This window comes from Salmo salar, chromosome ssa02, assembly GCF_905237065.1.
Source record: "Salmo salar chromosome ssa02, Ssal_v3.1, whole genome shotgun sequence".
NCBI lineage: Eukaryota > Metazoa > Chordata > Actinopteri > Salmoniformes > Salmonidae > Salmo > Salmo salar.
This window is the reverse complement of record NC_059443.1, coordinates 82,164,439-82,189,027: the sequence shown is the minus strand read 5'-3', so window position 1 is coordinate 82,189,027 and position 24,589 is coordinate 82,164,439. Positions and strand designations below refer to the sequence as shown.

Genomic DNA, 24,589 nt, shown 5'->3' with positions numbered 1-24,589 from the left:
TACTAGTCAGTCTGTCCATGTGCTGGTAGTCAGTCTGTCCATGTGGTGGTAGTCAGTCTGTCCATGTGGTGGTAGTCAGTCTGTCCATGTGCTGGTAGTCAGTCTGTCCATGTGGTGGTAGTCAGTCTGTCCATGTGCTGGTAGTCAGTCTGTCCATGTGGTACTAGTCAGTCTGTCCATGTGGTACTAGTCAGTCTGTCCATGTGGTACTAGTCAGTCTGTCCATGTGGTGGTAGTCAGTCTGTCCATGTGGTGGTAGTCAGTCTGTCCATGTGGTGGTAGTCAGTCTGTCCATGTGGTGGTAGTCAGTCTGTCCATGTGGTGGTAGTCAGTCTGTCCATGTGGTGGTAGTCCGTCTGTCCATGTGGTGGTAGTCCGTCTGTCCATGTGGTGGTAGTCAGTCTGTCCATGTGGTGGTAGTCAGTCTGTCCATGTGGTAGTAGTCAGTCTGTCCATGTGGTAGTAGTCAGTCTGTCCATGTGGTAGTAGTCAGTCTGTCAGTCTGTCCATGTGGTAGTAGTCAGTCTGACCATGTGGTACTAGTCAGTCTGTCCATGTGGTACTAGTCAGTCTGTCAGTCTGTCCATGTGGTACTAGTCAGTCTGTCCATGTGGTGGTAGTCAGTCTGTCCATGTGGTGGTAGTCAGTCTGTCCATGTGGTGGTAGTCAGTCTGTCCATGTGGTGGTAGTCAGTCTGTCCATGTGGTGGTAGTCAGTCTGTCCATGTGGTGGTAGTCAGTCTGTCCATGTGGTACTAGTCAGTCTGTCCATGTGGTGGTACTAGTCAGTCTGTCCATGTGGTGGTACTAGTCAGTCTGTCCATGTGGTGGTACTAGTCAGTCTGTCCATGTGGTGGTACTAGTCAGTCTGTCCATGTGGTAGTAGTCAGTCTGTCCATGTGGTACTAGTCAGTCTGTCCATGTGGTACTAGTCAGTCTGTCCATGTGGTACTAGTCAGTCTGTCCATGTGGTACTAGTCAGTCTGTCCATGTGGTACTAGTCAGTCTGTCCATGTGGTGGTAGTCAGTCTGTCCATGTGGTAGTAGTCAGTCTGTCCATGTGGTGGTAGTCAGTCTGTCCATGTGGTGGTAGTCAGTCTGTCCATGTGGTGGTAGTCAGTCTGTCCATGTGGTGGTAGTCAGTCTGTCCATGTGGTGGTAGTCAGTCTGTCCATGTGGTGGTAGTCAGTCTGTCCATGTGGTAGTAGTCAGTCTGTCCATGTGGTGCTAGTCAGTCTGTCCATGTGGTAGTAGTCAGTCTGTCCATGTGGTAGTAGTCAGTCTGTCCATGTGGTGGTAGTCAGTCTGTCCATGTGGTGGTAGTCAGTCTGTCCATGTGGTGGTAGTCAGTCTGTCCATGTGGTACTAGTCAGTCTGTCCATGTGGTACTAGTCAGTCTGTCCATGTGGTACTAGTCAGTCTGTCCATGTGGTGGTAGTCAGTCTGTCCATGTGGTGCTAGTCAGTCTGTCCATGTGGTGGTAGTCAGTCTGTCCATGTGGTGGTAGTCAGTCTGTCCATGTGGTGGTAGTCAGTCTGTCCATGTGGTGGTAGTCAGTCTGTCCATGTGGTTGTAGTCAGTCTGTCCATGTGGTGGTAGTCAGTCTGTCCATGTGGTGGTAGTCAGTCTGTCCATGTGGTGGTAGTCAGTCTGTCCATGTGGTACTAGTCAGTCTGTCCATGTGGTACTAGTCGTCAGTCGTCCATGTGGTACTAGTCGTCTGTCAGTCTGTCCATGTGGTACTAGTCAGTCTGTCCATGTGGTGGTAGTCAGTCTGTCCATGTGGTGGTAGTCAGTCTGTCCATGTGGTGGTAGTCAGTCTGTCCATGTGGTGGTAGTCAGTCTGTCCATGTGGTGGTAGTCGGTCTGTCCATGTGGTGGTAGTCAGTCTGTCCATGTGGTACTAGTCAGTCTGTCCATGTGGTGGTACTAGTCAGTCTGTCCATGTGGTGGTACTAGTCAGTCTGTCCATGTGGTGGTAGTCAGTCTGTCCATGTGGTGGTAGTCAGTCTGTCCATGTGGTACTAGTCAGTCTGTCCATGTGGTACTAGTCAGTCTGTCCATGTGGTGCTAGTCAGTCTGTCCATGTGGTACTAGTCAGTCTGTCCATGTGGTGCTAGTCAGTCTGTCCATGTGGTACTAGTCAGTCTGTCCATGTGGTGGTAGTCAGTCTGTCCATGTGGTAGTAGTCAGTCTGTCCATGTGGTACTAGTCAGTCTGTCCATGTGGTACTAGTCAGTCTGTCCATGTGGTACTAGTCAGTCTGTCCATGTGGTGGTAGTCAGTCTGTCCATGTGGTGGTAGTCAGTCTGTCCATGTGGTGGTAGTCAGTCTGTCCATGTGGTGGTAGTCAGTCTGTCCATGTGGTGGTAGTCAGTCTGTCCATGTGGTAGTAGTCAGTCTGTCCATGTGGTGGTAGTCAGTCTGTCCATGTGGTGGTAGTCAGTCTGTCCATGTGGTCGTAGTCAGTCTGTCCATGTGGTGCTAGTCAGTCTGTCCATGTGGTGGTAGTCAGTCTGTCCATGTGGTGGTAGTCAGTCTGTCCATGTGGTACTAGTCAGTCTGTCCATGTGGTACTAGTCAGTCTGTCCATGTGGTACTAGTCAGTCTGTCCATGTGGTACTAGTCAGTCTGTCCATGTGGTACTAGTCAGTCTGTCCATGGTACTAGTCAGTCTGTCCATGTGGTACTAGTCAGTCTGTCCATGTGGTACTAGTCAGTCTGTCCATGTGGTACTAGTCAGTCTGTCCATGTGGTACTAGTCAGTCTGTCCATGTGGTACTAGTCAGTCTGTCCATGTGGTACTAGTCGGTCTGACCATGTGGTACTAGTCAGTCTGTCAGTCTGTCCATGTGGTACTAGTCAGTCTGTCCATGTGGTGGTAGTCAGTCTGTCCATATGGTGGTAGTCAGTCTGTCCATGTGGTACTAGTCAGTCTGTCCATGTGGTACTAGTCAGTCTGTCCATGTGGTACTAGTCAGTCTGTCCATGTGGTACTAGTCGGTCTGACCATGTGGTACTAGTCAGTCTGTCCATGTGGTACTAGTCAGTCTGACCATGTGGTACTAGTCAGTCTGACCATGTGGTACTAGTCAGTCTGACCATGTGGTACTAGTCAGTCTGTCCATGTGGTAGTAGTCAGTCTGTCCATGTGGTACTAGTCAGTCTGTAAATGTGGTAGTAGTCAGTCTGTAAATGTGGTAGTAGTCAGTCTGTAAATGTGGTAGTAGTCAGTCTGTCCATGTGGTAGTAGTCAGTCTGTCCATGTGGTACTAGTCTGTCTGTCCATGTGGTACTAGTCTGTCTGTCCATGTGGTACTAGTCAGTCTGTCCATGTGGTACTAGTCAGTCTGTCCATGTGGTACTAGTCAGTCTGTAAATGTGGTAGTAGTCAGTCTGTAAATGTGGTAGTAGTCAGTCTGTAAATGTGGTACTAGTCAGTCTGTCCATGTGGTACTAGTCTGTCTGTCCATGTGGTACTAGTCTGTCTGTCCATGTGGTACTAGTCTGTCTGTCCATGTGGTACTAGTCAGTCTGTCCATGTGGTGGTAGTCAGTCTGTCCATGTGGTGGTAGTCAGTCTGTCCATGTGGTGGTAGTCAGTCTGTCCATGTGGTACTAGTCAGTCTGTCCATGTGGTACTAGTCAGTCTGTCCATGTGGTACTAGTCAGTCTGTCCATGTGGTACTAGTCAGTCTGTAAATGTGGTAGTAGTCAGTCTGTCCATGTGGTAGTAGTCAGTCTGTCCATGTGGTAGTAGTCAGTCTGTCCATGTGGTACTAGTCTGTCTGTCCATGTGGTACTAGTCAGTCTGTCCATGTGGTGGTAGTCAGTCTGTCCATGTGGTGGTAGTCAGTCTGTCCATGTGGTACTAGTCAGTCTGTCCATGTGGTACTAGTCAGTCTGTAAATGTGGTAGTAGTCAGTCTGTCCATGTGGTACTAGTCAGTCTGTCCATGTGGTACTAGTCAGTCTGTCCATGTGGTACTAGTCAGTCTGTCCATGTGGTACTAGTCAGTCTGTCCATGTGGTGGTAGTCAGTCTGTCCATGTGGTGGTAGTCAGTCTGTCCATGTGGTGGTAGTCAGTCTGTCCATGTGGTGGTAGTCAGTCTGTCCATGTGGTGGTAGTCAGTCTGTCCATGTGGTACTAGTCAGTCTGTCCATGTGGTACTAGTCAGTCTGTCCATGTGGTACTAGTCAGTCTGTCCATGTGCTGGTAGTCAGTCTGTCCATGTGCTGGTAGTCAGTCTGTCCATGTGCTGGTAGTCAGTCTGTCCATGTGCTGGTAGTCAGTCTGTCCATGTGGTGGTAGTCAATCTGTCCATGTGCTGGTAGTCAGTCTGTCCATGTGGTACTAGTCAGTCTGTCCATGTGGTACTAGTCAGTCTGTCCATGTGGTACTAGTCAGTCTGTCCATGTGGTGGTAGTCAGTCTGTCCATGTGGTGGTAGTCAGTCTGTCCATGTGGTGGTAGTCAGTCTGTCCATGTGGTGGTAGTCCGTCTGTCCATGTGGTGGTAGTCAGTCTGTCCATGTGGTGGTAGTCCGTCTGTCCATGTGGTGGTAGTCCGTCTGTCCATGTGGTGGTAGTCCGTCTGTCCATGTGGTGGTAGTCAGTCTGTCCATGTGGTACTAGTCAGTCTGACCATGTGGTACTAGTCAGTCTGTCCATGTGGTACTAGTCAGTCTGTCAGTCTGTCCATGTGGTACTAGTCAGTCTGACCATGTGGTACTAGTCAGTCTGTCCATGTGGTACTAGTCAGTCTGTCAGTCTGTCCATGTGGTACTAGTCAGTCTGTCCATGTGGTGGTAGTCAGTCTGTCCATGTGGTGGTAGTCAGTCTGTCCATGTGGTGGTAGTCAGTCTGTCCATGTGGTGGTAGTCAGTCTGTCCATGTGGTGGTAGTCAGTCTGTCCATGTGGTGGTAGTCAGTCTGTCCATGTGGTACTAGTCAGTCTGTCCATGTGGTGGTACTAGTCAGTCTGTCCATGTGGTGGTACTAGTCAGTCTGTCCATGTGGTGGTACTAGTCAGTCTGTCCATGTGGTGGTACTAGTCAGTCTGTCCATGTGGTACTAGTCAGTCTGTCCATGTGGTACTAGTCAGTCTGTCCATGTGGTACTAGTCAGTCTGTCCATGTGGTACTAGTCAGTCTGTCCATGTGGTACTAGTCAGTCTGTCCATGTGGTACTAGTCAGTCTGTCCATGTGGTACTAGTCAGTCTGTCCATGTGGTACTAGTCAGTCTGTCCATGTGGTGGTAGTCAGTCTGTCCATGTGGTGGTAGTCAGTCTGTCCATGTGGTGGTAGTCAGTCTGTCCATGTGGTGGTAGTCAGTCTGTCCATGTGGTGGTAGTCAGTCTGTCCATGTGGTGGTAGTCAGTCTGTCCATGTGGTGGTAGTCAGTCTGTCCATGTGGTGGTAGTCAGTCTGTCCATGTGGTGGTAGTCAGTCTGTCCATGTGGTACTAGTCAGTCTGTCCATGTGGTGGTAGTCAGTCTGTCCATGTGGTGCTAGTCAGTCTGTCCATGGGGGTCAGTCTGTCCATGTGGTACTAGTCAGTCTGTCCATGTGGTACTAGTCAGTCTGTCCATGTGGTACTAGTCAGTCTGCCGGTGGTAGTCAGTCTGTCCATGTGGTGGTAGTCAGTCTGTCCATGTGGTGGTAGTCAGTCTGTCCATGTGGTGGTAGTCAGTCTGTCCATGTGGTGGTAGTCAGTCTGTCCATGTGGTGGTAGTCAGTCTGTCCATGTGGTGGTAGTCAGTCTGTCCATGTGGTGCTAGTCAGTCTGTCCATGTGGTGGTAGTCAGTCTGTCCATGTGGTACTAGTCAGTCTGACCATGTGGTACTAGTCAGTCTGTCCATGTGGTACTAGTCGTCAGTCTGTCCATGTGGTACTAGTCAGTCTGTCAGTCTGTCCATGTGGTACTAGTCGGTCTGTCCATGTGGTGGTAGTCAGTCTGTCCATGTGGTGGTAGTCAGTCTGTCCATGTGGTGGTAGTCAGTCTGTCCATGTGGTGGTAGTCAGTCTGTCCATGTGGTGGTAGTCAGTCTGTCCATGTGGTACTAGTCAGTCTGTCCATGTGGTACTAGTCAGTCTGTCCATGTGGTGGTACTAGTCAGTCTGTCCATGTGTGGTACTAGTCAGTCTGTCCATGTGGTGGTACTAGTCAGTCTGTCCATGTGGTACTAGTCAGTCTGTCCATGTGGTACTAGTCAGTCTGTCCATGTGGTACTAGTCAGTCTGTCCATGTGGTACTAGTCAGTCTGTCCATGTGGTACTAGTCAGTCTGTCCATGTGGTACTAGTCAGTCTGTCCATGTGGTACTAGTCAGTCTGTCCATGTGGTACTAGTCAGTCTGTCCATGTGGTACTAGTCAGTCTGTCCATGTGGTACTAGTCAGTCTGTCCATGTGGTGCTAGTCAGTCTGTCCATGTGGTGGTAGTCAGTCTGTCCATGTGGTGGTAGTCAGTCTGTCCATGTGGTGGTAGTCAGTCTGTCCATGTGGTGGTAGTCAGTCTGTCCATGTGGTGGTAGTCAGTCTGTCCATGTGGTGGTAGTCAGTCTGTCCATGTGGTGGTAGTCAGTCTGTCCATGTGGTGGTAGTCAGTCTGTCCATGTGGTGGTAGTCAGTCTGTCCATGTGGTGGTAGTCAGTCTGTCCATGTGGTGGTAGTCAGTCTGTCCATGTGGTACTAGTCAGTCTGTCAGTCTGTCCATGTGGTACTAGTCAGTCTGTCCATGTGGTGGTAGTCAGTCTGTCCATGTGGTAGTAGTCAGTCTGTCCATGTGGTACTAGTCAGTCTGTCCATGTGGTACTAGTCAGTCTGTCCATGTGGTGCTAGTCAGTCTGTCCATGTGGTGGTAGTCAGTCTGTCCATGTGGTACTAGTCAGTCTGTCCATGTGGTAGTAGTCAGTCTGTCCATGTGGTAGTAGTCAGTCTGTCCATGTGGTACTAGTCAGTCTGACCATGTGGTACTAGTCAGTTGTCAGTCTGTCCATGTGGTACTAGTCAGTCTGTCCATGTGGTGCTAGTCAGTCTGTCCATGTGGTACTAGTCAGTCTGTCCATGTGGTACTAGTCAGTCTGTCCATGTGGTACTAGTCAGTCTGTCCATGTGGTACTAGTCAGTCTGTCCATGTGGTACTAGTCAGTCTGTCCATGTGGTACTAGTCAGTCTGTCCATGTGGTACTAGTCAGTCTGTCCATGTGGTACTAGTCAGTCTGTCCATGTGGTACTAGTCAGTCTGACCATGTGGTACTAGTCAGTCTGTCCATGTGGTACTAGTCAGTCTGTCCATGTGGTACTAGTCAGTCTGTCCATGTGGTACTAGTCCGTCGTCAGTCTGTCCATGTGGTACTAGTCAGTCTGTCCATGTGGTACTAGTCAGTCTGTCCATGTGGTGGTAGTCAGTCTGTCCATGTGGTGGTAGTCAGTCTGTCCATGTGGTGGTAGTCAGTCTGTCCATGTGGTACTAGTCAGTCTGACCATGTGGTACTAGTCAGTCTGTCAGTCTGTCCATGTGGTACTAGTCAGTCTGTCCATGTGGTGGTAGTCAGTCTGTCCATGTGGTGGTAGTCAGTCTGTCCATGTGGTGGTAGTCAGTCTGTCCATGTGGTGGTAGTCAGTCTGTCCATGTGGTGGTAGTCAGTCTGTCCATGTGGTGGTAGTCAGTCTGTCCATGTGGTGGTAGTCAGTCTGTCCATGTGGTACTAGTCAGTCTGTCCATGTGGTACTAGTCAGTCTGTCCATGTGGTACTAGTCAGTCTGTCCATGTGGTACTAGTCAGTCTGTCCATGTGGTACTACTCAGTCTGTCCATGTGGTACTAGTCAGTCTGTCCATGTGGTACTAGTCAGTCTGTCCATGTGGTACTAGTCAGTCTGTCCATGTGGTACTAGTCAGTCTGTCCATGTGGTACTAGTCAGTCTGACCATGTGGTACTAGTCAGTCTGACCATGTGGTACTAGTCAGTCTGTCAGTCTGTCCATGTGGTACTAGTCAGTCTGTCCATGTGGTGGTAGTCAGTCTGTCCATGTGGTGGTAGTCAGTCTGTCCATGTGGTACTAGTCAGTCTGTCCATGTGGTACTAGTCAGTCTGACCATGTGGTACTAGTCAGTCTGACCATGTGGTACTAGTCAGTCTGACCATGTGGTACTAGTCAGTCTGACCATGTGGTACTAGTCAGTCTGTCCATGTGGTACTAGTCAGTCTGTCCATGTGGTAGTAGTCAGTCTGTCCATGTGGTAGTAGTCAGTCTGTAAATGTGGTAGTAGTCAGTCTGTACATGTGGTAGTAGTCAGTCTGTAAATGTGGTAGTAGTCAGTCTGTCCATGTGGTACTAGTCTGTCTGTCCATGTGGTACTAGTCTGTCTGTCCATGTGGTACTAGTCAGTCTGTCCATGTGGTACTAGTCAGTCTGTCCATGTGGTACTAGTCAGTCTGTCCATGTGGTACTAGTCAGTCTGTAAATGTGGTAGTAGTCAGTCTGTAAATGTGGTAGTAGTCAGTCTGTCCATGTGGTAGTAGTCAGTCTGTCCATGTGGTACTAGTCTGTCTGTCCATGTGGTACTAGTCTGTCTGTCCATGTGGTACTAGTCTGTCTGTCCATGTGGTACTAGTCAGTCTGTCCATGTGGTGGTAGTCAGTCTGTCCATGTGGTGGTAGTCAGTCTGTCCATGTGGTGGTAGTCAGTCTGTCCATGTGGTAGTAGTCAGTCTGTCCATGTGGTACTAGTCAGTCTGTCCATGTGGTACTAGTCGGTCTGTCCATGTGGTACTAGTCAGTCTGTCCATGTGGTAGTAGTCAGTCTGTCCATGTGGTAGTAGTCAGCGTCAGTCTGTCCATGTGGTACTAGTCAGTCTGTCCATGTGGTGCTAGTCAGTCTGTCCATGTGGTGGTAGTCAGTCTGTCCATGTGGTGGTAGTCAGTCTGTCCATGTGGTAGTAGTCAGTCTGTCCATGTGGTACTAGTCAGTCTGTCCATGTGGTAGTAGTCAGTCTGTCCATGTGGTGGTAGTCGGTCTGTCCATGTGGTGGTTAGTCAGTCTGTCCATGTGGTACTAGTCAGTCTGTCCATGTGGTACTAGTCAGTCTGTCCATGTGGTACTAGTCAGTCTGTCCATGTGGTGGTAGTCAGTCTGTCCATGTGGTGGTAGTCAGTCTGTCCATGTGGTGGTAGTCAGTCTGTCCATGTGGTGGTAGTCAGTCTGTCCATGTGGTGGTAGTCAGTCTGTCCATGTGGTGGTAGTCAGTCTGTCCATGTGGTACTAGTCAGTCTGTCCATGTGGTACTAGTCAGTCTGTCAGTCTGTCCATGTGGTACTAGTCAGTCTGTCCATGTGGTACTAGTCAGTCTGTCCATGTGGTAGTAGTCAGTCTGTCCATGTGGTGGTAGTCAGTCTGTCCATGTGGTGGTAGTCAGTCTGTCCATGTGGTGGTAGTCAGTCTGTCCATGTGGTGGTAGTCAGTCTGTCCATGTGGTGGTAGTCAGTCTGTCCATGTGGTACTAGTCAGTCTGTCCATGTGGTACTAGTCAGTCTGTCCATGTGGTACTAGTCAGTCTGTCCATGTGGTACTAGTCAGTCTGTCCATGTGGTACTAGTCAGTCTGTCCATGTGGTGCTAGTCAGTCTGTCCATGTGGTGGTAGTCAGTCTGTCCATGTGGTACTAGTCAGTCTGTCCATGTGGTACTAGTCAGTCTGTCCATGTGGTGCTAGTCAGTCTGTCCATGTGGTACTAGTCAGTCTGTCCATGTGGTACTAGTCAGTCTGTCCATGTGGTACTAGTCAGTCTGTCCATGTGGTACTAGTCAGTCTGTCCATGTGGTACTAGTCAGTCTGTCCATGTGGTACTAGTCAGTCTGTCCATGTGGTACTAGTCAGTCTGTCCATGTGGTACTAGTCAGTCTGTCCATGTGGTACTAGTCAGTCTGTCCATGTGGTACTAGTCAGTCTGTCCATGTGGTACTAGTCAGTCTGTCCATGTGGTACTAGTCAGTCTGTCCATGTGGTAGTAGTCAGTCTGTCCATGTGGTAGTAGTCAGTCTGTCCATGTGGTACTAGTCAGTCTGTCCATGTGGTAGTAGTCAGTCTGTCCATGTGGTACTAGTCAGTCTGTCCATGTGGTGGTAGTCAGTCTGTCCATGTGGTGGTAGTCAGTCTGTCCATGTGGTACTAGTCAGTCTGTCCATGTGGTAGTAGTCAGTCTGTCCATGTGGTGGTAGTCAGTCTGTCCATGTGGTGGTAGTCAGTCTGTCCATGTGGTGGTAGTCAGTCTGTCCATGTGGTGGTAGTCAGTCTGTCCATGTGGTGGTAGTCAGTCTGTCCATGTGGTGGTAGTCAGTCTGTCCATGTGGTGGTAGTCAGTCTGTCCATGTGGTGGTAGTCAGTCTGTCCATGTGGTGGTAGTCAGTCTGTCCATGTGGTGGTAGTCAGTCTGTCCATGTGGTACTAGTCAGTCTGTCCATGTGGTGGTAGTCAGTCTGTCCATGTGGTGGTAGTCAGTCTGTCCATGTGGTGGTAGTCAGTCTGTCCATGTGGTGGTAGTCAGTCTGTCCATGTGGTAGTAGTCAGTCTGTCCATGTGGTGGTAGTCAGTCTGTCCATGTGGTGGTAGTCAGTCTGTCCATGTGGTGGTAGTCAGTCTGTCCATGTGGTGGTAGTCAGTCTGTCCATGTGGTGGTAGTCAGTCTGTCCATGTGGTGGTAGTCAGTCTGTCCATGTGGTAGTAGTCTGTCTGTCCATGTGGTACTAGTCAGTCTGTCAGTCTGTCCATGTGGTACTAGTCAGTCTGTCCATGTGGTACTAGTCAGTCTGTCCATGTGGTACTAGTCAGTCTGTCCATGTGGTACTAGTCAGTCTGTCCATGTGGTACTAGTCAGTCTGTCCATGTGGTACTAGTCTGTCTGTCCATGTGGTACTAGTCAGTCTGTCCATGTGGTACTAGTCAGTCTGTCCATGTGGTACTAGTCAGTCTGTCCATGTGGTACTAGTCAGTCTGTCCATGTGGTGCTAGTCAGTCTGTCCATGTGGTACTAGTCGTGTCAGTCTGTCCATGTGGTACTAGTCAGTCTGTCCATGTGGTGCTAGTCAGTCTGTCCATGTGGTGGTAGTCAGTCTGTCCATGTGGTGGTAGTCAGTCTGTCCATGTGGTGGTAGTCAGTCTGTCCATGTGGTGGTAGTCAGTCTGTCCATGTGGTACTAGTCAGTCTGTCCATGTGGTACTAGTCAGTCTGTCCATGTGGTACTAGTCAGTCTGACCATGTGGTGCTAGTCAGTCTGACCATGTGGTAGTAGTCAGTCTGACCATGTGGTAGTAGTCAGTCTGACCATGTGGTGGTAGTCAGTCTGTCCATGTGGTGGTAGTCAGTCTGTCCATGTGGTAGTAGTCAGTCTGTCCATGTGGTGGTAGTCAGTCTGTCCATGTGGTGGTAGTCAGTCTGTCCATGTGGTGGTAGTCAGTCTGTCCATGTGGTGGTAGTCAGTCTGTCCATGTGGTACTAGTCAGTCTGTCCATGTGGTGCTAGTCAGTCTGTCCATGTGGTGGTAGTCAGTCTGTCCATGTGGTGCTAGTCAGTCTGTCCATGTGGTGCTAGTCAGTCTGTCCATGTGGTGGTAGTCAGTCTGTCCATGTGGTGGTAGTCAGTCTGTCCATGTGGTGCTAGTCAGTCTGTCCATGTGGTGGTAGTCAGTCTGTCCATGTGGTGGTAGTCAGTCTGTCCATGTGGTGGTAGTCAGTCTGTCCATGTGGTGGTAGTCAGTCTGTCCATGTGGTGGTAGTCAGTCTGTCCATGTGGTGGTAGTCAGTCTGTCCATGTGGTGGTAGTCAGTCTGTCCATGTGGTACTAGCGTCGTCAGTCTGTCCATGTGGTAGTAGTCAGTCTGTCCATGTGGTACTAGTCAGTCTGTCCATGTGGTACTAGTCAGTCTGTCCATGTGGTACTAGTCAGTCTGTCCATGTGGTACTAGTCAGTCTGTCCATGTGGTACTAGTCAGTCTGTCCATGTGGTACTAGTCAGTCTGTCCATGTGGTACTAGTCAGTCTGTCCATGTGGTGGTAGTCAGTCTGTCCATGTGGTGGTAGTCAGTCTGTCCATGTGGTACTAGTCAGTCTGTCAGTCTGTCCATGTGGTACTAGTCAGTCTGTCCATGTGGTGCTAGTCAGTCTGTCCATGTGGTAGTAGTCAGTCTGTCCATGTGGTGGTAGTCAGTCTGTCCATGTGGTGGTAGTCAGTCTGTCCATGTGGTGGTAGTCAGTCTGTCCATGTGGTGGTAGTCAGTCTGTCCATGTGGTGGTAGTCAGTCTGTCCATGTGGTACTAGTCAGTCTGTCCATGTGGTACTAGTCAGTCTGTCCATGTGGTACTAGTCAGTCTGACCATGTGGTAGTAGTCAGTCTGACCATGTGGTAGTAGTCAGTCTGACCATGTGGTAGTAGTCAGTCTGACCATGTGGTAGTAGTCAGTCTGACCATGTGGTAGTAGTCAGTCTGTCCATGTGGTGGTAGTCAGTCTGTCCATGTGGTGGTAGTCAGTCTGTCCATGTGGTGGTAGTCAGTCTGTCCATGTGGTGGTAGTCAGTCTGTCCATGTGGTACTAGTCAGTCTGTCCATGTGGTACTAGTCAGTCTGTCCATGTGGTACTAGTCAGTCTGTCCATGTGGTGGTAGTCAGTCTGTCCATGTGGTGGTAGTCAGTCTGTCCATGTGGTGGTAGTCAGTCTGTCCATGTGGTGGTAGTCAGTCTGTCCATGTGGTGGTAGTCAGTCTGTCCATGTGGTGGTAGTCAGTCTGTCCATGTGGTGGTAGTCAGTCTGTCCATGTGGTGGTAGTCAGTCTGTCCATGTGGTACTAGTCAGTCTGACCATGTGGTACTAGTCAGTCTGTCCATGTGGTACTAGTCAGTCTGTCCATGTGGTACTAGTCAGTCTGTCAGTCTGTCCATGTGGTACTAGTCAGTCTGTCCATGTGGTACTAGTCAGTCTGTCCATGTGGTACTAGTCAGTCTGTCCATGTGGTACTAGTCAGTCTGTCCATGTGGTACTAGTCAGTCTGTCAGTCTGTCCATGTGGTACTAGTCAGTCTGTCCATGTGGTACTAGTCAGTCTGTCCATGTGGTACTAGTCAGTCTGTCCATGTGGTACTAGTCAGTCTGTCCATGTGGTACTAGTCTGTCTGTCCATGTGGTACTAGTCTGTCTGTCCATGTGGTACTAGTCAGTCTGACCATGTGGTACTAGTCAGTCTGACCATGTGGTACTAGTCAGTCTGACCATGTGGTAGTAGTCAGTCTGACCATGTGGTAGTAGTCTGTCTGTCCATGTGATAGTTGTCTGTCTGTCCATGTGATAGTTGTCTGTCTGTCCATGTGATAGTTGTCTGTCTGTCCATGTGGTACTAGTCAGTCTGTCAGTCTGTCCATGTGGTACTAGTCAGTCTGTCCATGTGGTACTAGTCAGTCTGTCCATGTGGTAGTAGTCTGTCTGTCCATGTGATAGTTGTCTGTCTGTCCATGTGATAGTTGTCTGTCTGTCCATGTGATAGTTGTCAGTCTGTCCATGTGATAGTCTGTCAGTCTGTCCATGTGGTACTAGTCGTCAGTCTGTCCATGTGGTGCTAGTCAGTCTGTCCATGTGGTGGTAGTCAGTCTGTCCATGTGGTGGTAGTCAGTCTGTCCATGTGGTGGTAGTCAGTCTGTCCATGTGGTGGTAGTCAGTCTGTCCATGTGGTGGTAGTCAGTCTGTCCATGTGGTGGTAGTCAGTCTGTCCATGTGGTGGTAGTCAGTCTGTCCATGTGGTGGTAGTCAGTCTGTCCATGTGGTGGTAGTCAGTCTGTCCATGTGGTGGTAGTCAGTCTGTCCATGTGGTGGTAGTCAGTCTGTCCATGTGGTACTAGTCAGTCTGTCCATGTGGTACTAGTCAGTCTGTCCATGTGGTAGTAGTCAGTCTGACCATGTGCTAGTAGTCATAGAAATGTTGAAGACTTATTTAGTGAGTCGGACATGTGTCAGGGGCTTCTAACGGTCACAGAATACAAAAAAATAAAACTAGTCCCGTCGCAGAAACCAACGCCACCCTACCGGATGAGCTAAAATACATTTTCTCCCACTTCGAGCATAATGACTCAGATGCCGTGGAGAATCCCTGAGGACAACAAGCGTGGTGCCAGGTAAACAACCTGTCCCTCAACGTCAGCCAAACAAAGGAGCTGCCACCCGAGCGGCACAGAGATCTAAGGCACTGCATTGCAGTGTTTAAGGTGTCACTACAGACCCAGGTTCGATCCCAGAATTAACAGAACTCTGCTGATTATCCTGGTAACAGATACCAGTGGACAGATCTATTGTATTTGTTCAAACTAAACTACAGCACTTACTTTGATAAGTAAAATCTGATCCTTTCTTCTCTTCTCCTCTCACAGTTCCACTCAGCCCCGTTGTTTTCCTGCAGTCCACCAGCAGCACAGACAACCTCTTCATACCCAGCAGTAAGGCGCTACTGGGAGAGGCATGACACAGGGACTCCGGGAGGGTGGAAGGGGGCGGGCTAGCGTTGTCCTGGTAACCATAAAGAGGAGACAGAGACATGTCATTTATAGATGCTGATGTCACAGTTGTCATGAAGTGCTTAACAGAAACCCAGCCTAGCCAGACCCAGACAGAGCAAGCTGTATGGTAGACCAGACCAAGCTGTACCATCTGGTGTTCTGATCTGGAGAGACTCTTCTCTTCCTCGTCAGCATGTTGTTGAGGCTCCCCAGAGGATCCATAATAGTCATGTCTCTCTCCTGTGTGAATGAGAACATCAAACAAATGGTAAACTTATGACCGTCTATTGCAATCATATGGTCTTACAAGAGGCATGAATATGCCTAAAAATGGCCTAAAATTGCCACTTTCATCATGATTTAAAAAAATATTGTTTGTGTTGTAAATGTAAAAGGGTAGTTCCACGAATTGGGTGATGTTTGCGTTCCCTTTATCTTTGATATTTTAAGTACAAATTATGCACCAATATTGAATTATAAAATCCGGTTATATTAGATGAGGTGCACTTTAATATAGACCGCATGGAGAATTCAATAAACCTAATATAAAATACCCCACAATATATGTACCAATGGCAGATTACCCCTTTAACAATTCCTACAGTACTTTACAACATATTCAAGTGTAGAACTTCAGTAGAATGCTCCTTAAAACCCCACATTAGTTCAACAACTGCATAGTTTGTGTCCCTGTTTTTAAGACAGTACTCACTGGTGTTAATCTGATCTTCTGTCTCCTCCTCTTTCACTCCCAAAACGTCTTCCTCCTTCACCTTTATTGAGATAGCATCGTCTTCCTCTCTAAAAGGTCCTTCCTCTTTTTCCCCAAAAACATCCTCCTCTTCCACTCTGGCAGCCTCTATCCCCTCTCCCTCTTTCACTACAGAAGGTTCTTTCACTGTAACATCCTCCTCCTCTTCTTTCAATGTGACAGCCTCCTCTTCCTCCTTTTTCATTCTGAAAGCTTCTACCTCCTCTTTCACTGTTACAGCCTCTATCCCCTCTTCCACTCCAAAATGTTCTTCCTCTTCTTTCAGTATAACAGCCCCCTCTTCCTCCTTTTTAATTATGAAAGCTTCTCTCTCTCCTTTCATTGTAACACCCTCCTCTTCTTCTTTCACGACAATGTTCAGCGCCAGAGCTTCTTTCTCCGTCCAGCAGACATCCTCTTCTTTAGCAAGGGGCGAGTAGTTTAGTGAGCTCATGGTCAGGGATGTTAGCTAGCTAGCTAATTGGCATTAGCGACTAGACTAGTGCTTGGCTCAGTATCAATCTTTAACAAGTTTGCAAATTGAACAAGCAAATTAGGTTTAAGTTAACCACTAGATACGTCAACAGAACTGTGTTTAAAACACTGAGATTAGCTAATGTACATAACCGTGGTCTAAAGCGTCAATCTTTCAGTTTTATGTCAGCTAGCAAGCTACCGAGGCGGTTGAAAGAATAGCGGTGTTGTTGTTCCTGAAGAAGCGTCCCGTCCACTAGATTATACGTCACGCAAGAAGCATCACCTGAAAGACGCACATCGTCATCTGTTGACTGGAGTGGGTAACGCAGATTGGAAACAATAGTTACAACACTTTTTGTATTGGAAAGAAAGTCAAAATAATTTAACAATAACTGATATATTTTCTCTTACGTCTTACAAATAATACGTTCCTGTACACAGACGTAGAAGCTTAATATGAATATGTAGATGATGAATAAATACTTCTATGAATAGGTAGTGTGTTAATACACATTTTCTCTGTTAATTTTTCACATAAGTTTTAATCACATATGACCATACTATTCCCTTAAAGCCACGCTCTATAAGATACAAACCATCCTGTAAACAACAGAGCAAATTAATCACATGCAAATAGCACTTGATTATCTGTAGCGCTATACACTGGGTAGACAAAACTTTAAGAACACCTGCTCCTTCCATGACATAGACTGACCAGGTGAATCCAGGTGAAAGTTATTGTTATGGGTGTAAGATGGCACAGTGATACCATCTGTTGGTAAATGTTAATTACTGCAACTCCAGTGTTTTTACCGGTGTGCTTGAGATACCCGGATGTATTGTAATGTACTGAACAAGACCTGTTACTCGCATCAATGCCTCTGTCTCGTCATTTAACATTCAAACAGTTATGATCCCTTACTGATGTCACTAGTTAAATCCACTTCAATCAGTGTAGATGAAGGGGGGAGACAGGTTAAATATGGATTTTTAAGCCTTGAGACAAATGAGACATGGATTGTGTATGTTTGCCATTCAGAGGATGAATGGGGAAGTCAAGAAATTTAGAGTTTATTTGAACAGAGTATGGTAGTAGGTGCCAGGCGCACCGGTTTGTGTCAAGAACTGCAACTACAGTTTCCCATGTGTACCAAGAGTGGTCCACCACCCAAACAGTGGAGGCCAATGTCAATCAAGATGAGGGAGGACGATTTTTTTCATGAGCATGGCCTTATTCCTATTACAGCATATTGGTTGACTGTCATTCATATTCCATTCACCCAGTTCAATGTAACAGTGGTAGGTTTAGGCTACTACATGATACTCTAATTGTCCCTATACCCATCATGAGGTTGCTACAACGTAGCCTATGACTGAAAATGTACAACGTAGGTGCACACAGGTCAAGAGAAACATTTGAGGTGACAGACAGTGACACATGGACAAACAGTGACACATTCAATACCGCCTTGCACACTCTTGCCTGCATCTAGCTGAAATAGAGATTCTATTGGACAAATTCAGGTATGTTGATCCTGGTTTTGTTCCATTTATGAAACTTTTGTCAACACAATCGGTGGAACGAATTCACCCCTGATGACGCGTAAACACAGTTCACTTTCACAACTGCCACGTATTTCTTCTCACATCTATGCGCTCACCTTTTCCCTTCGCTTCTGGACTTCAATGCACAACCCGTCAGCTGTATGTGATCTGGCGAAAAAAAAACTTTCCAAGCCAAACCATATCATAACTGCTACACACAGCCTACATCGCTGTCACCATATTCTTCTCCTTAATTTTGTTCAAAACTGTTCAACTATTGTCTTTTTCTTTGAGTCAACTACTCACCACATGTTATGCACTGCAGTGCTAGCTAGCTGTAGCTTATGCTTTCAGTACTAGATTCATTCTCTGATCCTTTGATTGGATTGACAACATGTCAGTTCATGCTGCAAGAGCTCTGATAGGTTGGAGGACGTCCTCCGGAAGTTGTCATAATTACTGTGTAAGTCTATGGAAGGGCTTGAGAACCATGAGCCTCCTGGTTTTTGTATTGAAGTCAATGTACCCAGAGAATGCAAAATAGTATGTTTTAATAAATTATTTGGTGATGTGATTATATTTAGTATAGTTTTATCTAAAAAGGATAACTTAAATGTTTTACAATTTTTATTTTTCTGAAAATCACTGAGGAGGATGGGTCACCCCTTCCTCCTCTGAGGAGCCTCCACTGCACCCAAAGGACATCCAGCCAACTTGACACAATTGTGGGAAGCATTGGAGTCAACATGGGCCAGCATCCCTCTGGAACGCTTTTCGACACCTTGTAGAGTCCATGCCCCAACTCCATATTAGGAAGGTGTTCCAAATGTTTGGTATAATCAGTGGAATATATATATATATATATATATATATATATATATATATATATATATATATATGTGTCATTTAGCAGACACGTTTATCAAAAGCCATTTGCAGTCATGTGTGCAAACACTTTACATACGGGTGGTCCCAGGAATCAAACCCACAACCCTGGTTTTACAAGCACCATACTCTACCAACTGAGCTACAGGACCAAAAGGAATGCTCAAGGAATGACACAGAAACACACACAGCCTGAGTTTGAAAATATAATGTAATCAAAAACCGTAACATTGAAACTGACAACTCCATATTAGGAAGGTGTTCCAAATGTTTGGTATAATCAGTGGATATATATATATATATATATATATGCCATTTAGCAGACACGTTTATCAAAAGCCATTTGCAGTCATGTGTGCAAACACTTTACATACGGGTGGTCCCAGGAATCAAACCCACTACCCTGGTTTTACAAGCACCATACTCTACCAACTGAGCTACAGGACCAAAAGGAATGCTCAAGGAATGACACAGAAACACACACAGCCTGAGTTTGAAAATATAATTTAATCAAAAACCGTAACATTGAAACTGACATACTCCATATTTAGTTCAAATCAAATGTTATTTGTCACATGAAGTAGACCTTACAGTGAAATGCTGAATACAACAGGTGTAGACCTTACTGTGAAATGCTTACTTACAAACCCTTAACCAACAATGCAGTTACAAAATATAAGAGTTACGAATATATTTCCTAAATAAACTAAAGGGGGAAAAAAGTACCAATAAACAAACAATACCGAGGCTATATACAGGAGGTACCAGTACAGAGTCAATGTGGAGGCTATATACAGGAGGTACCAGTACAGTGTCAATGTGGAGGCTATATACAGGAGGTACCAGTACAGTGTCAATGTGGAGGCTATATACAGGGGGTACCGGTACAGAGTCAATGTGGAGGCTATATACAGGAGGTACCGGTACAGAGTCAATGTGGAGGCTATATACAGGAGGTACCGGTACAGAGTCAATGTGGAGGCTATATACAGGAGGTACCAGTACAGAGTCAATGTGGAGGCTATATACAGGAGGTACGTGTATCGAGTCAATGTACTGAGGTACAGCTTAGGGGCAGGTATTGAAATAAAAAAGCATACAGCTTTATACAGTTTGATTTAATGAGGCTTAATGACCTAAAGCACAATTATATTTCTGTAAAAAAACATGAGACAAGTGTACGAGCAGTGTATGTGTTCTCTCGTGAACTTTAAGTAGCCTATATTTGATGTGAAATATTCCTTTCAAGACAGGATTGTGCCACGGCACAGATCTGCGGAATGGTACCAAAACATTTCTGCAACATTGAAGGTCCCAAAGAACACAGTGGCCTCCATCATTCTTAAATGGAAGAAGTTTGGAACCACCAATACTCTTCCTAGTGCTGGCCGCACGGCCAAACTGAGAAATCGGGGGAGAAGGGCCTTGGTCAGGGAGGTGACCAATAACCCGATGGTCACTCTGACAGAGCTCTAGAGTTCCTCTGTGGAGATAGGAGAACCTTCCAGAAGGACAACCATCTCTGCAGCACTCCACCAATCAGGCCTTTATGGTAGAGTGGCCAGACGGAAGCCACTCCTCAGTAAAAGGCACATGACAGCCAGCTTTGAGTTTGCCAAAAGGCACCTAAAGACTCTCAGACCATGAGAAACAAGATTCTCTGGTCCGGTGAAACCAAGATTGAACTCTTTGGCCTGAATGCCAAGTGTCATGTAAGGGCTATTTGACCAAGAAGGAGAGTGATGGAGTGCTGCATCAGATGACCTGGCCTCCATAATCACCCAACCTCAACTCATTTGAGATGGTTTGGAATGAGGCGGACCGCAGAGCGAAGGAAAAACAGCCAACAAGTGCTCAGCATATGGGAACTCCTGGTTGAGAGAATGCCAAGAGTGTGCAAAGCTATCATCAAGGCAAAGGGTGGCTACTTTGAAGAATCTCAAATATAAAATACATTTTGATTTGTTGAACACTTTTTTGGTTACTACATGATTCCATATGTGTTATTTCATAGCTTTGATGTCTTCACAATTATTCTACAATATAGAAAATAGTAAAAAATTAAGAAAAACCCTTGAATGAGTGCTTTGTCATTATGGGGTATTGTGTGTAGATTGATCAGATTGAATTGTTTTCCAATTTTAGAATAAGGTTGTCACGTAACAAACTGTGGAAATGTCTAGGGGTCTGAATGCTTTCTGAATGCATTGTATATACACTAAAACAAAATATAAATACAACATGTAAAGGGCTGGTCCCATGTTTCACGAGCTGAAATAAAAGATCCCAGAAAGTTTTCATATGCACCAAAAATATTATTTCGCTCAAATTTTGCGCACAAATTTGTTTACATCCCTGTCAGTGAGCATTTCTCCTTTGCCAAGATAATCCATCCACCTGACAGATGTGGCATGTCAAGCTGATTAAACAGCATGATCATTACACAGGTGCACCTTGTGCTGGGGACAATAAAAGGCCACTCTAAAATGTGCAGTTTTGTCACAAAATGATACAGATGTCTCAAGTTGAGGGAGCGTGCAATTGGCATGCTGACAAATATGAATGTCCACCAGAGCTGTTGCCAGAGAATTTAATGTTAAATTCTCTACCATAAGCTACGTTGTTTTAGAAAATTTGGCAGTACGTCCAACTGGCCTCACATGTATGGTGTTGTGTGAGCGAGCAGTTTGCTGATGTCAACGTTGTGAACAGAGTGCCCCATGGTGGAGGTGTGGTTATGGTATGGGCAGGCATAAGCTACGGACAACGAACACAATTGGATTTTATTGTTGGCAATTTGAACGCACAGAGATACCGTGACGAGATCCTGAGGCCCATTGTCGTGCCATTCATCCGCTTCCATCACCTCATGTTTCAGGATCATAATGCACAGCCCCATGTCGCAACGATCTGTACACAATTCCTGGAAGCTGAAAAATGTCTCAGTTCTTCCATGGCCTGCATACTCACCAGACATGTCACCCATTGAGCATGTTTGGGATGCTCTACATTGATGTGTACGACAGCGTGTTCCAGTTCCCGCTAATATGCAGCAACTTTGCACAGCCATTGAAGAGGAGTGGGACAACATCGACATCGTGGGTGAACAGGGAGTACAGGAGAGGGCTGAGAACGCACCCTTGTGGGGACCCAGTGTTGAGGATCAGCGGGGTGGAGATGTTGTTACCTACCCTCACCACCTGGGGGCGGCCCGTCAGGAAGTCCAGGACCCAGTTGCACAGGGCGGGGTCGAGACCCAGGGTCTCGAGCTTAATGACGAGTTTGGAGGGTACTATGGTGTTAAATGCTGAGGTGTAATCGATGAACAGCATTCTTACATAGGTATTCCTCTTGTCCAGATGGGTTAGGGCAGTGTGCAGTATGATGGTGATTGCGTCGTCTGTGGACCTATTGGGCCGGTAAGCAAATTGGAGTGGGTCTAGGGTGTCAAGTAGGGTGGAGGTGATATGGTCCTTGACTAGTCTCTCATTCCACAGGCCACAATCAAAAGCCTGATCAACTCTAGGCAAATGGTGGTCACATCAAATACTGACTGGTTTTCTGATCCATACCCCTACCTTTTTTTAAGGTATCGTTGACCAACAGATGCGTAGCTGTATTCCCAGTCATGTGAAAACCATAGATTAGGGCCTAAAGAATTTATTTCCATTGACTTTTTTCTGTAAATCAGTCAAATCTTAGAAATGAATGCATTTTGTGTTTATATTTTTGTTCATTTACAAAATTGGAAATGATGCAGACAATTGGAAATGATGCAGACAATTACATTGATAGAATCTACAATCTATGTTCAATATTAAAGCTGATCTTCCCCAAGGACTGAGTTACAATCTATGTTCAATATTAAAGCTGAACTTCCCCAAGGACTGAGTTACAATCTATGTTCAATATTAAAGCTGATCTTCCCCCAAGGACTGAGTTACAATCTTTGTTCAATATTAAAGCTGATCTGAGCTAATGAGTTGGAAAACCCTGCTCTAATTGGATTTTATTTCTCTCAAAATGAGAGCAAAGTACGATATACAAAATACAATATACTTAGCCCATTTAAATGGAAATTCATTTTGTGAAGTCAGCAAACAAATCCACAAACACAATCCACTATAATACATGCAGTACGGAAAACACACTGTTCAGAGGCCTATATCTGTCCTATATCCTACTGTTCAGCAGCCTGCATCTGTCCTATGTCCTACTGTTCAGCCAGCATCTGTCCTATATCCATCCAATGTTCTACAGTTCAACATCCTACATTCTTATCTCCTGTGTTTTCTCTCATGTCGTTTCAGTACCCCTAACTGGTTAAAACCCTTTCCACACTGGGAGCAGTGGTAAGGCTTCTCCCCTGTGTGTATTCTCTCGTGTGTTTTCAGGTTACATAAGTGGGTAAAACTCTTTCCACACTGGAAGCAGCAATAAGGCTTCTCCCCTGTGTGTGTTCTCTTATGTTCTTTCATGTGCCCTGAACGGGTAAAACACTTTCCACACTGGGAGCAGCTGTGTGTATTCTCTCATGCGTTAACAGGCCCCCTAACTGGGTAAAAGTCTTCCCACAGTGAGTGCAGTGATGAGGCTTTTCCCCTGTGTGTATTCTCTCATGTCTTTTCAGGCTCCCTAACTGGGTAAAAGTCTTTCCACAATGAGAGCAACAATGAGGCTTCTCAATTGTGTGTGTCCTTTCATGCCTTTTCAGGCTCCCTAAATGGGTGAAAATCTCTCTGGACTGTGAGCAGTGGAAAGACTTCTCTGTTGTGTGTGTTCGCTCATGTGATTTCAGGTACCCTAACGTGGTAAAACTCAATCCACACGGAGAGCATTCATAAGGCTTCTCCCCGGTGTGTAACCTCTCATGTGTTTTCAGGTTACATAAGTGGGTAAAACTCTTTCCACATTGGGAACAGAGGTAAGGCTTCTCCAATGTGTGCGTTCTCTTATGGTCTTTCATGTGCCCTGACCGAGTAAAACTCTTTCCACACTGGGAACAGTAGTACAGCTTCTCCCCTGTGTGTATTCTCTCATGTGTTTTCAGGCTCTATAACTCGGTAACAGTCTTTCCACAGTGAGAGCATTGATGAGGCTTCCACCTGTGTGTGTCCTTTCATGCCTTTTCATGTTGCCTAACTCTGTAAAATTATTTCCACAGCTGGAGCAGTCGTGTTGTTTTGCCGGTTTGGACGTTTCTGGTTCCTCTGAGTCTGGTCTTTCTCCTGCCAAAGACAGCGTTTATTTAAATACAGACCTGAATGAAACCTCCACAACTCTTGCTGGGGGGTTAAATCAGGTCCCTCAATAACCTGTTCAAAGTTTTAACAATCTTGGTGTGATTTTAAAACAAATTAAGTTGTAGAGCTTACTGGTAATTACTGATAGGTAATGTAAACATATTTTATTCATTATGTTCAATAATCTGAGGCAAGAGCTTTAACAATCGTAATTCTGTTTTATAAGTCAGAACACAAAACACCAGACAGTTCTATGACACTCAAGACACAGACATCGCTGGATTCCTATCAAGCAGGTGGTTGTAAATACACTGCTCAAAAAAATAAAGGGAACACTTAAACAACACAATGTAACTCCAAGTCAATCACACTTCTGTGAAATCAAACTGTCCACTTAGGAAGCAACACTGATTGACAAATGTCACATGCTGTTGTGCAAATGGAATAGACAACAGGTGGAAATGATAGGCAATTAGCAAGACACCCCCAATAAAGGAGGGGTTCTGCAGGGGGTGACCACAGACCACTTCTCAGTTCCTATGCTTCCTGGCTGATGTTTTGGTCACTTTTGAATGCTGGCGGTGCTTTCACTCTAGTGGTAGCATGAGACGGAGTCTACAACACACACAAGTGGCTCAGGTAGTGCAGCTCATCCAGTATGGCATATCAATGCGAGCTGTGGCAAGAAGGTTTTCTGTGTCTGTCAGCGTAGTGTCCAGAGCATGGAGGCGCTACCAGGAGACAGGCCAATACATCAAGAGACGTGGAGGAGGCCGTAGGAGGGCAACAACCCAGCAGCAGGACCGCTACATCCGCCTTTGTGCAAGGAGGAGCAGGAGGAGCACTGCCAGAGCCCTGCAAAATGACCTCCAGCAGGCCACAAATGAGCATGTGTCTGCTCAAACGGTCAGAAACAGACTCCATGAGGGTGGTATGAGGGCCCGCCATCCACAGGTGGGGGTTGTGCTTACAGCCCAACACCGTGCAGGACGTTTGGTATTTGCCAGAGAACACCAAGATTGGCAAATTCGCCACTGGCGCCCTGTGCTCTTCACAGATGAAAGCAGGTTCACACTGAGCACGTGACAGATGTGACAGAGTCTGGAGACGCCGTGGAGAACGTTCTGCTGCCTGCAACATCCTCCAGCATGAC

The 24,589-nt window shown here is 46.5% G+C and overlaps 2 protein-coding genes across 2 annotated transcripts; both read right to left on the bottom strand.

Annotated features, from left to right (window-relative positions):
• Positions 1-13,874: 13,874 nt before the first annotated feature.
• LOC106590981 (cilia- and flagella-associated protein 251-like) lies at positions 13,875-16,004 on the bottom strand. Its single transcript, XM_045713230.1, has 3 exons — positions 15,248-16,004; positions 14,684-14,775; positions 13,875-14,545 (listed from the first exon to the last, which is right to left on the bottom strand). Exons 1-3 carry the CDS (start codon positions 15,738-15,740, stop codon positions 14,342-14,344), a joined length of 789 nt encoding a protein of 262 aa, XP_045569186.1. The 5' UTR covers positions 15,741-16,004; the 3' UTR covers positions 13,875-14,341.
• A 1,323-nt stretch (positions 16,005-17,327) lies between these two features.
• Positions 17,328-23,326, bottom strand: LOC123738321 (zinc finger protein 627-like). Its single transcript, XM_045713395.1, has 4 exons — positions 23,299-23,326; positions 22,784-23,215; positions 22,593-22,715; positions 17,328-17,356 (listed from the first exon to the last, which is right to left on the bottom strand). Exons 1-4 carry the CDS (start codon positions 23,324-23,326, stop codon positions 17,328-17,330), a joined length of 612 nt encoding a protein of 203 aa, XP_045569351.1.
• Between the last annotated feature and the right edge of the window lie 1,263 nt (positions 23,327-24,589).

Bases quoted from the DNA above. Each gene is read 5' to 3' on its own strand.
- LOC123738321 (XM_045713395.1), bottom strand. From the start codon at position 23,326: ATGAAAAGGCATGAAAGGACACACACAG. The intron at 23,216-23,298 runs GTGGAAGCCTCA...GAATACACACAG, and splicing joins GCATGAAAGGACACACACAG to GGGAGAAGCTGTACTACTGT. The intron at 17,357-22,592 runs GTAACCTGAAAA...ACGCGTCATCAG, and splicing joins AAAGAGTTTTACCCACTTAT to GGGTGAATTCGTTCCACCGA.
- LOC106590981 (XM_045713230.1), bottom strand. From the start codon at position 15,740: ATGAGCTCACTAAACTACTCGCCCCTTGCTAAAGAAGAGGATGTCTGC. The intron at 14,776-15,247 runs GTGAGTACTGTC...TCATTCACACAG, and splicing joins AGAAGATCAGATTAACACCA to GAGAGAGACATGACTATTAT. The intron at 14,546-14,683 runs GTACAGCTTGGT...TATGGTTACCAG, and splicing joins CCAGATCAGAACACCAGATG to GACAACGCTAGCCCGCCCCC.